Source organism: Pteropus medius, unplaced genomic scaffold (assembly GCF_902729225.1).
Source record: "Pteropus medius unplaced genomic scaffold, Ma_sr-lr_union100, whole genome shotgun sequence".
NCBI lineage: Eukaryota > Metazoa > Chordata > Mammalia > Chiroptera > Pteropodidae > Pteropus > Pteropus medius.
This window is the reverse complement of record NW_024352783.1, coordinates 10654538-10667729: the sequence shown is the minus strand read 5'-3', so window position 1 is coordinate 10667729 and position 13192 is coordinate 10654538. Positions and strand designations below refer to the sequence as shown.

General features: G+C 46.4%; 1 protein-coding gene across 2 annotated transcripts in view; it reads right to left on the bottom strand.

The window, feature by feature from the left end:
* Window positions 1-8785: 8785 nt before the first annotated feature.
* Window positions 8786-13192, bottom strand: part of MAP2K3 (mitogen-activated protein kinase kinase 3) — a 31301-nt gene continuing 26894 nt past the window's right edge. For both annotated transcript variants that reach the window (XM_039847628.1, XM_039847627.1), the window contains one exon: window positions 8786-12862. In XM_039847628.1, the coding sequence (XP_039703562.1) occupies window positions 12779-12862 (84 nt within the window). In that variant the 3' untranslated portion in view covers window positions 8786-12778. The remainder of the gene's footprint in view (window positions 12863-13192) is intronic.

The following is a 13192-nucleotide window of genomic DNA, read 5'->3' as shown; positions in this document are numbered from 1 at the left end:
CAAAAGCAAAACACTGTAATTAAAAAAAAAAAAAAAAACCTTTCCTGAAATAAATAACTTGAAACAACACTGGGTTCTTGGGAAAACTGACCCAGAATATTCAATAGAGAGACATATTCTACGACATATTCTATGGATGCCTTTGGGAATACAGGCAAAAAAAAAGATGAAGTCAATAATCAGGAAAATCAGGTTGGTATTAGACTTACCTGCATCAACACTTCCTTCCAGAAGCAACAGAAGGCATATTTACAATATTAAGGGAGAACAGCATGAGCCAAGAATGATATATCTAGCTAAACTAACTTTCAAGTATAAAGGTCATAAATAAACTGTTAGACAACCCAGCTTCAAAAGCCCTGAGCATCACTTCTGCCACACTCCACTTGTGGCTGAAGCAGACATAAGTCCTCAGAGTCAAGGGTAGGGACATAGATCACACCTCTCAATGAAAGTCCAAGAATTGTGGCCATGTTGTACAACTGCCACCAAGGTTACATGAAGGGGAGAGACCCTCAGTAAGGGTAATTATTGTAATCAATTGAAACATATTAAATGTCTCTCAATCCATGAGTTCATAATTATTTTTAATCCCTATTTGATCACCACTGGAGGATGAATTTAATTTACAAAACTGTTAGAGCAACCAAGGCAAGTGTATATCCTGCCTTTCCTTTATAAACCATACCATCAAGTTACCAAAGAGTAGAGGAGAGGGAGTTTCTCTCCATAGAAACATTTCAGCAAATAAATGGGGCAGGAATGATAGATTTAGGATATCACCAGTTTGCAACTACTAATAAATTAGAACTCTGGTACTGAGCATCAGCAGCTACTAACACCACAGATATGGTAGGACACTGTGCCTCTCTCTAGAGGAACACAGGACTCTCTACCAAGTATTCTTGTCAAAAAAAAAAAAAATCCAACACTAAATCAAGTGTCTAGACCCAGCTCCCAATTTACAGGAAATACAGAAACTGTGGAAAACTCTAAATGTCTAACAACCCAATTTCTTCAACAAATAAATTACAACGAAGAAAATGTGAAGGGACAAACTTGAGATGAAAGATACTTGGGAGATACATCAACCAATGTGATGTCGGAACTTTATTCAGATCCTAAATGATGAAAACCATTTTTGTTCATTCTGTCATCTCTGAGACAATTCTAAATTTGAACAGATACTGGATATTTGCTAATATTAAGAAATTATTGTTACCTGTGAAGTATTAAATAATGGTATTGTCAAGAAAAAAGAGAAAGGACACCGATAAACAAAATCAGAGATGAAAAAGGGGAAGTTACGACAGACTCCGCAGAAATACAAAGGGTCATACAAGAATATCTATGAAAAAGTATATAACACCAAATTTAATAACCTAGAAGAAATGGACAAATACTTAGAAAAATACAACTTTTCTTGACTGAATCAAGAAGAACTGGAAAATCTAAATACCAATCAGCATTATGGAAATTGAAACAATCATCAAAAACCTACCAAAAAGTAAAGTCCAGGACCAGATGGCTTCACTATTAAATTCTACCAAACATTCAAAGATTTAATACCTGTTCTTCTCTAACTCTTCCAAAATATCAAAGAGGAGGCAATACTTCCCAACTCATCTTATGAGGCCAGAATTACTCCGATACCAAAACCTGGTAAAGATAACACACAAAAAAGAAAACTACAGACCAATATGTCTCATGAACACAGATGCAAAAATCCTAGATAAGATACTAGCAAACCGAATACAGCAACATATTAAAAAGATTATACACCATGATCAAGTGGGCTTCATCCCAGGGGCACAGGGATAGTTCAACATACGAAAATTGATTAATGTGATACACCACATAAACAAATTAAAAAATAAAAATCATATGATCATGTCAATAGATGCAGAAAAAGCCTTTGACAAGATACAACCTGCTGGCCTATTTATGATCAAAACAGTTAACGAAATTGGTATAGAAAGAAAGTACCTTAACATTATAAAGGCCATATACGACAAACCCTCAGCCAACATTATACTTAATGGAGAAAAACTAAAAATCTTTCCTCTAAGATCAGGAACAGGACAAGGCTGTCCACTATCACCACTGTTATTCAATATAACATTGGAGGTCCTAGCAAGTGCAATCGGCAAGAGAAAGATATAAAAGGCACCGAAATAGGAAAAGAAGTCAAACTGTCACTTTTTGCGGATGGCATGATTCTCTATATAGAAAACCCTAAAGCTTCCACAGGAACACTACTAGAAACAGTAAGCAAATACAGGAAAGTTTCTGGATACAAAATTAATATTCAAAAATCCATAACATTCCTATACTCTAATAATGAATTGTCAGAAAAAGAATTGGAAAAAATAATTCCTTTTGCAATTGGAACAAAAAGAATAAAATACCTAGGAATAAATTTAACAAAAAATGTGAAGGACCTATATGATGAAAACTATAAGACCCTGTTAAAAGAAATTGGAGAAGATACAAAGAAATGAAAAGATATTCTGTGTTCTTGGATTGGAAGAACCAACATAGTTAAAATAACCTTATTATCTAGATTTTTAACATGCTGGCACCATGTGGCCATCATTGTTGCTACAGTCCACTGACCCTCAAACTGTTACAGGAGAGAGTAAAATAATCATCTGTCTGGTTTAAACAATCATCAATTTGGTTTTATGTTGTTTTTAATAAGCAGCTAAACCTAGATCCTAATCAATAAACTCATTCTATTAAAATGTACCCATGATGCCTAGGGCCAGCAGGTTGCCTTATGCCAGGTTCTCCCAGAAGCAGAGCCTGAGGCAAGTATCAAGATGTAAGTGCATGTAAAGGAAGTTTTGACAGAAACCAATAAGGAAGCAAGGGAAACGGGAGAGAGCAGGAAAAGCCAAGCAAGCATGCATTTTAGTCCTGGCCAAGGCTTGATCCCAAGGAGCTCTACTGTGTAGATTACATCTCTAAGTTCATACTGCCTTAAAGCAAGGAGCTGGGCTTTCCTGCTGTAGTAGATTGGCTGGCGGTGCCCAAGGAAGTGGATGTCAACTCTCAGGCACTCCAACTCTGCTGTATGGAGTGAAGTAGACCCAAGGGTGGTTCTCTGAAACAGGTCTAAGATGTGAGCTGCCAGCCAAGAACACAGAGGAAAGGGGATTAGGTATGTGGTTCCCATAAGGAGAACTTTGGACACCAAATCCAGGTAGTGAGGGGCAGGGCATTCCAGGCCCATTGTGATCCCCACCCTTTAATCTCCCCTACCAGCCTCAGCTGCCTCCTCGCACTGTGGCCCCAGAGGAGGTGAACAGTGACAGCCCCAAAGACATCCCCCCAGGGACCCTAAGCCAAGAGTGCTATCAGATGCTGTGAGAACTGTGAGAATCATGTTGCTGAGTAAACAATGCTGGTGTTGCCTTGAGAAGGCAACAGTTTCCAGTACATGGGGCTGAGAATGTAGAGAATCAAAGAAGTGCAGTGATTTGCCCAAGGTCACTCAGATAAAGTGGAAGGTCTGAAGTGGGTGGGCAAAGGGAGAAACGATGTTAGAGAAAAGCCTAAAACTGTGAGAGAAACTGGGGGAAGTAGACCCCAGGCTCTGTGGGGAGCCAGGACAGCTTAAGAGCACGGGGTGGCCCCAGTGGGGCAGGGTGAATCTCTGTAACAATTTCAGGGGTCATTTGCTGAGCACTTCCACGGACTAAAAGCTTGACCTCCGTTAGCTATTGCATTCCCCACCATAATTCTGAGACACCATCTTCCTAGGTTCTCCCAGTAATAGATACTGAGAGAAGGATTTGAATGCAAGGAAATTCTGGTGGGAAAAATCCACAGAGAAGTGAGACTGCGGTGGGAAGGAGCCAATAATGGTATATTCTCAACACAGTTCCCCCTGGGGGTGCCTGGAGCTCCATCCAGCTGGAGAAGCTGGGAGATAGAGCTGTGCTAGCCCAGAGAAAGATCATGAGTACAACTGCAGTGACTGGAGCAGAAGCAGGCACGGCAGCACCCACTACAGGTAGGTCCTTTTATTCTCTCACACAGAGGCGAGGGGCTGCCCATGGCCATGTAGCTGGGAGGCATGGCCATGTAGGCCTATTTGACCCTGGGCACAAGATCTTTCCACCCTTGCAGTTGTTTCTCCCTTTTAGTTCTGAAAATAGCATTCGCCAAAGTTTTAGGACCTGTGCACATTCTTTATTTCAAAAGCTTCAAGATTTGAACGATGCAGAGTTTTTAAATTAGACATTGGCATTTTATTTACTCGGCTTGATTAACCCACCCTGGGGGGTAGAAGATCACTGTCTCACTGTCTTCAAATACCTGAGAAGGAAGAGCAGCCAAGTGGCCATACCCCACTGGGGATGGGGCAGCCCTGGGGACTGCACACCCCCTCACTCACCAACCCTTAGAGCCAGGCTACCTGGGCTCAGATTTCAGGTCTGCCCTCACCAGTTGTACGATGTGGACAAATTGCTTAGCATCTTTGTGCCTGGTTTTCATCACTTGTAAAATGGAAAAGGCAACAGAACCCTCCTACTAGGGCTGTTGTGAAAATTCAATACAATAACCTGTGCAAAATGCACAGAACCATGCCTGGTACTTTATAAATGCTGGCTCAACCTCTGCCTCAAGGGAGCAATGTGGTGCAGGAAGCAGACATGGACATGAACATGACCACCCAGTGTGATTAAGGCTGCAGAGAGAGAAGGAAGGGGCTGTAGGAACCCTGAGAAAGGGGTAACTAATACAGAAACTTCACAAAAAGACCCAGCAGAAGTGAGTTTTGAGGGATAAGCAGGAGTTTACAGGTAGAACAGGGGAGATGTCATGAATATGTGTTTTGGGGTGGGGTGCTATACAATATCCAAACACCTTCTTATTTGGGAGGGAACCTTCTATGTAGACTCTCAGGTAGACAGTATCCTATTTTGTACTGCAGAAGCAAAAGGAACCAGACTTTGGTTTGGTCTATAGGCTACTCTTGCCTGGGACTCTGAAACTTAATATCTGGGTCAAGGGCCACAGTAGAGTACTGACCAGATTGGCTTAGATGCTCAGGCCCCTCTAGCCTCCACAGCCCCTGAAAATTCTCCTATTCATTCTGTAAGCCCTGAGATTGAGTCAAGAAATCCCCCCTTTACCTAGGGTGGACAGAGTCACTTCCGTTGCTTGCAACCAAGAATTCTGGAGTGAATTCCTGGCAGAAAGACCAGAATGAGCAAGAGATTGTAAATAACAATATAAACTGAGCCACTTCAAAATGGAGGCAAAGCTGCCATCCCAGAGGAACTGCCCTGAATGTTTTAATGCCACAAGCCTTGGAAGGTTAAAAACAGGGCAAAATAACTTTTGGACATGGCCTAAGCAACCATGTTTCCCAAAGAACTGTTTGCAAAGATAACAAGAAAGCAGTTATGATAACTACTGGACTGATGACCAGAGGACTGAAAATTAAAAACACTGTTTAGAATTAATATCTCCGTTATCTTATCTGCACCAATAGAAATACCTTATTTCAACGGCTTCTCTTTCTCATAAATACCATTTCCTTTTTCTCATAATAGGTACACTATTTGGGCTTCTGCCTGGATCAGTGCTTCCTGAATAGCTATTTTTATTGATCTCAAATAAATGTTGTTGCCTCTCACTTTGAAATGTTCTTTTCTTTTTAAGTTAACAAGATGGAAGGGAGATACTGCTCTAGTGATCCTGGCCCTAATCCCCACCCACCCAACTCCTTCCTCAAGCTTTTCTCTTTGAGACTCACTGAGATCAATCAAGCAGGTAGGCTGGATGGCTGGGCAGGAGGAGGTGGCTCTCATTCAGTTTCACAGCTAACAATTTTGAGCCCTGGAAGAATTAGTGACTTGCTGAAGGTCATCCATAGACAGATGGGACCAAGTGGACTTCAATGGAGGATTGGATACCTGGCCAGGTTCTGCCCTTGCTCCAGTCAGGGGCCCTGGGACCTCAAGATAGGCAAGTCTGTCTCCACTGTCACAGCAGCCTGTGAAATCTTACAATCCCAGAACAGACACTGAGACCAAGGTTTAAAACTCAAGCCCATCTTGGCCACAGATGTGCATCCCAGGGAGACCATGGAGAATGAGATTTTTGTTTAAAGCCAACTATGAGAAGGAGAATGAATTTGGAGCCCGAGGAACACAGTGCCTAGTGCTCATCATTCACTCTCTGGTACTGAGTGGGTCCAAGGGTGGAAAACAGGATCAGAGGGACAGGTTCATTAACTGAGCACCAACAGTGTGCCAGGTTTATGATGGGCCTTTGTGCCCTCCAGAGTCTTTTGGAAACCACCTGTAGTCCTGCAAAATCAGTGTTAGTGCCCCCAATTTGCAGACAAGAAAACTGAGTCTCAGAGAGGTGTTGTGACATCTTCAAGGGGTGACAAAGTCAAATTAAATCTGTCTGCCCCAAGACCTTGGGATGAGGGGTGGATAAACCTTCATGCAGGTCAGAGCATGGAGCAGGGCTTTGAAGCAGAAAGGCAGCCTGGCAGAGACAAGGACATTTCAGAAAGGTGATCCTGTTGTTGTTATCACTGTTCTTAATGTAAATAAGATCACATCTCTCCCCTCCTTAAAGCCCTCCAATGACTTCTCTTGTGCCCTGAAAATAAAGTCTAGAGTCTTTGCCATGGCCTGTAGGGCCTCGTGTGATCTGCCCCTCAACTCCTAATTCTCTTCAGGGGTACCAAATCCCCTCCTGCCTTAGGGCTTTTGCACAGGCTATTCCTGGCATGCTCTCTTCACTCCTCATCCACTTAATTTTTGCTCTTCCCGCTGCTGTCCTCCCCACTACATGGAGTCTTCTGAAGCTGTGGGCTGTCTCTCTCATAACTAGCTCCAAGTAAAGATCTCACTCTCATGTGCCCCCTTTCTTTCAAAGCACTGAATGCAGGTTATAATTTTCTGCACCATTATGTTCAAGAGAGGAAAAAGTTGCTTCTTGGGGGAGTGAAAAAAGTTAGATAGTACAATAATTTCTGGCACTACACATCAAAATCTTATTCCTTAGTATTGTATCTGTCGTTGAGAAGAAATTAAATTTAAATAATTGTAATTAAGTTTAATTAATTTAAATAATTTAATTAACTCATTCATTTAATTAGATGTTTCTCCTTAGGGAATGATAATGAAGAAAAGTAGGAAGCACTTCTTAAAGCATCTGTGAGTTTGCTTCTGTTGTGTCTGATGTCCTCACATCTGCCAGGGCCGGCCCGGGTCTATCAGTCCAGCTATAGCTCCACCTACCATGTGCCAAGCCCTGTAGAGAACAATCCAGACAAGGTTCTGCTGTAGAGAATCCATGCTGGGTCTCCTTTCCCTGGATCCCGACGCATTGGGGAAGCACGGTAGGTTTGGGATCCGGAAAGGAAAGAACTTCCTGGGCTGGTGCCTTTTCAACCAGAGATCACAGCTGCTGCTGCCTCCCAAGCCTCCTCACCCGAGACCCATGACAGGGCAGGCCCAGGACAGGAATAGAGCAGCCCACGGCTTCTACAAGCCTGAAGGGAGTGGATGCAGCTAAACTGGGCTTAGCAGGTACTGCACTCAAGGTGGTCAGAGTCTGGGCTGGGAGTGGGGAGTGGGGCAGGACTCCTGGGTTTCTGGACTCACCAGGCTCTCCCTCACTGTCTGGGGGGCCTTGGGCAGGGCTGGACCTGGTGGAGGCTTTGCAACTTCCAGGAGAACCTGACTGCCCTAGGAATGAGGATAAACAAGCTATGATAAACATAGCACAGCTGATGTATATGTTGACCCACCCACCCAGTTTCCAAAAGAATACACAACGGCTTTCATAAGAGGCAAAGAAAAGGGTATTTAGAGCAAGCCGGAGTTTACACATCAGGCCCTCATGTCACAGGCCTCGGGGAGTAGAACCAAGACAAGAAGAATCTCTGATCTCTCCAGGAATCACCTCTCAATGGGAATGAGCTCCCCACCAGGGGAGGTGTGCCAGCAGAGGCTGCAGCCCCTGGTGGAGGTGTGCCTGGGAAGGGGTCCATGCATCAGATAGAGGCTTAGCCGGATACTGTTAAGACTCTGCTAAGAGAAGAGATGACACCAGCCCTGCTTGCTCCGCCATCACCCCTGCCCACAAAGCAGCCAAGGATACAGCCTGAGATAAAGCTGATGGTGGAAGCCACTTGCTGGCCCCTTCCTCCTTCCCTGGGCCAGAGTTACCAGACAGGCTTAAAAAATGGAACAGGGAAATACTCTTTATCTTAGTTCCTGGGATTGCTATGCTGAAGTCTGCAGCTCCAAAGAAAGCCCTGCCCTCAGACATAGAGCAAGGCTACCTGCTGTCTGGGGGACCTCGACCACATGGTCTCTCAGTTCCCAGCTTTGGCACTGCTTGCTATGTGGCCTTGAACTGGTTGCTTCCTTGCTTTCCTTCTCTGAACACACAGTCTATAGTCAGTACAATGAGGGGTTTGCCTTGCCCCTGGAGAGCCGTCCCAGGACTGACGCCCGGAGGAAATAGAACTGCGGCCCCTACCCCCACCCCAGCCCAAACCTTGGCACAGTTGGCAGGCCCGGTTCCCTGGGCCCCACTGCCCTCGTTCTGGGCTTGTCCTCGGGGGCTAGAGGACACCTTCCCTGTGCTTGCTAGTTCCTCTGTCATGAACCCCTTCGTGCCAGGCTCTGAGCAGGATGGACTCATCCTGGACCTAGAAGAGCTCCCAGTCTAGCAAGGGTGGTGGTCAGTGAACAAGAATGTACATAAATTGCTAACCTAAAAATGAAAGGGCCTTTCAAAGTAAGAGGCAACAAGCCTTTATTGAGATCAGTAAGAATATAGCTATTGAGGAAGCACTGATTCAGGCAGAAGCCCAAATAATGCTCTGATTAGGAGACAAAGGCAATGAGTATTTATGAGAAAGGGAAAGGGAACGATTACATCAGTAGAAGAAAGGCATTTCTATTAGAGCAGATAATATAATGATGTTAATTCTAAACAGTGTTTTTAATTTTCAGTTCAATAGTCATCATAACTGCTTTCTTGTTATCTTTGCAAACAGTTCTTTGGGAAACAGGTTGCTTAGGCCCAGTCCAAAGGTTATTTTGCCCTCTTTTTAACCTTCCAAAGCTTGAGGCATAAGATATGCAGGGCAGGTCCTCTGGCATGGCAGCTCTGCCTCCATTTTAAAGTGACTCCATTTTAAAGTGGCTCCATTAATATTATTGTTTACAAAATAAATATGAAAAAAAATATGGCAGGGTGAGGGAATAAATCGATGGGGTGTTCAGGGAGATCTCCATGAGGAGGTGGCATCTGAACATAGACATTTGAGCCAGCCAGCAGGACATCTTGGGAGAGAGCATTCTGGGCAGAGAGGACAGCTAGTACAAAAGCCCTGAGGAAGATCTGGGCTTGACGTGTTTGAGTATGAAGAGGCTGAAGCTCAGGGAGCAAGTGGGAGAGTGGCAGGAGGGGCAGTCCGGGTGGACCAACTGGTGTGGGTATTGCGGGCTACTGGGAGGCTTGGACTGGGGGAAGTGGGAGCCGCAGCACAATTCTGAGGGGAGGAGAGACTGAGATATTTAATGAGGTTGCCTTCCGTGGCCTCTAGAAGGGAACTCACCAAATCCTCCCTCAGGGGCTACCTCCCCACTCTATACCAAGCCTGAAATTTTTTATGCTGCCTGATGAGGAGACTCTTGAAACTGTAACTGAAACAAAAGGTCCACATGCCTCTTACCTCTGTATGTCCAGAGACTACTTAGCTCTGGGTTTGGGACATGCAGTGTCCAGCCCCTGCTGCCTGGAGGGCAATAAAGGCATCTGGCCTCCACAAAGAGCTCAGTCCAGCCCCTGTGCCTGTGACCTCTACCTCACAGCCTGGGGACAGGGAAGAGGACCCTGCCACTTGGCAAGATGCATAGTAGGGAGCCTTCACTGAAGTCATCACTGAAGTCATGAGTTGTATAAACTGTCAAGAATCTGTGGATGTCAGAATTCTTGCCCTGTCACCCTACATCAACCCAGAGCTCCCACCAGGGCCTATGCATGAAGTGGGGGAGGGGGGGGAACTGCACACAGGCAGACCAGTGGACTTATGATGCAAAGGCATAGAACTGAGCTGAGCGGATCAGAGTCCCCACACAGGCCCCTGGTCTACCAGGAGACCCTGTTCCCCTCTCAAATGGAGGAATAGTGGAGGTGGATGGGGAAAGAGTTGGCAGACAGGGCTCTCAAAGGCCAAGCCTGAAGAGTTCCAGGGAGAGGGGGGTCAAAGTCGGAGTTCTGACGCCTCCTGGTGACTGCAGGAGGAGCAACAGTGGCCGTGCCCCTAGGACACGGCTCTGGCCTGCCCTGAGCAGGGGTTGGGGTGGGACCCGTGCACGCATGCACTTGCATGTGGGCCAATCCGCACAGGCACACACATCCATGTGCACACCCACACACAGGATCTCAAGATTCATTCACTCTTTCATGCTTTGTGTATTCATTCATTAGTGTTTTCATTCACCAAAGGTTGACTGAGCTGTTCACTAGGTGTCAGCATTGGGGACACAACAGAGGCAGGTCAAATCTGCCCAGATAAAGCAGATAAAGATTGGCTACACTGGCTGGACCAGGTGGGAGGTGGCCTCCCTGAGAAAGTAACATAGGAGACCAGGGATTGCAGGGAAGAGGGTTCCAGGCAGAGGGCACAGGCGGTGCAAAGGCCCCCAGGTAAGAACAAGCCTTCATCATGGTGGGAGGGGCACAAAAACCTCTTTGAACTTGTTAAAAGCTGTGCCAGGGAAGGGTCAATAGGCAGAAGGCTGTCTCAGACTGAGGGCTATTTGGAGACAGGCTAAGAAAGGAGGGGAGGAGTGGTAGACTGAGGTTGGGAGATAGATCCCAAAAGGATCTGTGCCTCCTTCTGGGAACATGCCCTAATATCGTTTGGAGGACTAGGGGGGGCCTGCTCTCAGACTTTGAGCTGTGAGTAGGCTAATTCTCCCATATTTGACTCTCCTGGCTTGTGATTGGTTTGGGAATGAGCATGTGACCCCTTCCCATCAAATAAGCCAGCCCTGGGACTTCAGCTCTGGACAACTTTGCTAAGCTGGTGGGAGCCATTGAGTCCTGACTTGTACACATGTGGAGAGTATGAAACTAATACAGAGCTAAGGTGGACACAAGTTCTATAGGATATTAACCATGCTCCTGGCTTCAACTGTGCCTGAAGTGATACAGATCTGCTTACATGAGCAAATAAACTCCCCTCTGCTGAAATATGGAGGACGTTTCTGCCCCAGCCCAGGCCTCAAGGATCACAGAGCCAGACTGGACTCCAGCACAGAGGCCTTCCTTGAGTTGCCCCCACTCCCCTAAGAGCCCTTTCCAGGGGACCACTGCCTGTCCCCAAGCCTGTTTCTCCATCTTACAAGCAATGTGGCTTTGGGCAAGTTACTTCAATTCTCTGGACCTGTTCTCTCATCTGTAAACTGGGGTTAACAACATAATAACCTGAGACAATAACATAACACCTTCAATGAGGTGACAATATCAAGGCCCAACACCTGCTCATCACTCTGTGCATCTGGCAAAGTATTCTTCAATGACAGTGGGGCAAGTGGCCCTGCTAGTGGTTGGGCCTGTGTCTGCTGCTTTGTCCAGCATCCAGCATAGGGCCTGGTGCCTCATCTCAGTTATCTGGAAACTTTATTATCTTCATAGATGAAAGTGCAGGACTCTGGCAAGCCAGCAAGCCCCCACTCCCCTGATCACACTGCCCTGGCCTTCTCCCAGGGGAAGGAGTCCTTCTAGAGGCTATAGACCTTCAACAAGGAGTGGGGCTCGCCGCTGTGACACAGTCTCACACAACCTTTTGACCTGCTTTTTTTTTTTTTTTTTTTTAAAATCAAAACAGCAATCATGTAACTGCCCCAATCCACCAGGGATAGAACCCAGAACAGGTAGTCCTTCAAAACATTTTTTTCTTTTCTAACACCAAAAGCAAATCTATAGCCCCTGTCAAGCCAATCCCCAAGAAGAATACCTCTCTAAGCAGAGACTTTGGGCTCATCCTCCTAGACTCCAGCCTGAGTGGAGAGGGTGGGTCTCAGCCTGCTGGTCCCCTAGGGAGTGGCAGAAAAGTTATCGGCTCCAAACCATGCGAGAAAAACCAGCCAAACCCACAAAGCAAAAGAAAAAAAAGACAAATTTGTTTTTAAAAAGTGAAACAACACCCCTAGAGGTGGCAGGCAGAGGCTAAGTGTCCTTGGTGCCCCTTAGAGGCCATTTGCCAGTGCTGGGTGAAGGCCTCAAGTGGCTCTGGCTTCTCCCTCAGAGGGGGATCAGGAGGACTCATGTGGCTCATCCCCGTGTCCCCTCTACTGATGCTGGGAGAGATGTGTGGCCACCCTTGAAGTGTGCAAAGTTCATTCAGTCGAAAGATACAAAAATATACAACTCAGGTGGCATCCAGGGCTGGGCCAAGGCAGTGGCCTGTGCACAAGCACCGGATGCCTTCTGTGAGGGGCAGCAGCGTCTGGCAGGGGCATCCAGGCCCCTCCAAGTCCAAGGCCTCAGGGCTGGAGACTTGGAACAGCAGGACAGAGGCACTGGTGGGGCCCGCATGGGCCCAGCGGGGGGCCCCGACAGTCTGGTTCTTTGGCACTTGGGAGCAGCCCCCTCGATTCCTCTTGGAATGCCCAAGGCCAGGGTGGCAGTAGCTTATAGGTGTGGGCAAGCACTGCTCCAGCAGAGGGGGCTGTGGGGCACTAGAGGGCCAGAGTGGGGTCCGAGGCCCTGCCCCCTATGAGTCCTCTCCCAGGATTTCCTTCACAAAAGCAGTGATGTCTGTCTTCTTGGTTTTGTGCAAGGTGAAGAAAGGATGTTCCTATTGGAGAACAGAAGATGTGAGGTAGAGGTGGCCCCACCTCCCCAAACCAGCCCCAGCCCCTCCCTGCTGCTCCTTCTGCCTGGCAAACTCCTACTCATCTTTTAGGACCTCTACCCCCAGGAAGCCCTCCTTGTTAGATGCAGCATTGAGGATTCCTTCTTGGCCCTCTTGCAGCTATCCTCTGGCCACACAAAACTCACTTTTCCCCATACATGCCAGGCGTCTACCCATGATGGGCATTTGGCTTGGAATGCTCTTTCCATCAGTGGGTAAATTCTTATTCATCCTTCTAGGCCCAATTCAAATGTCACCCAATCTGTGAAGCCT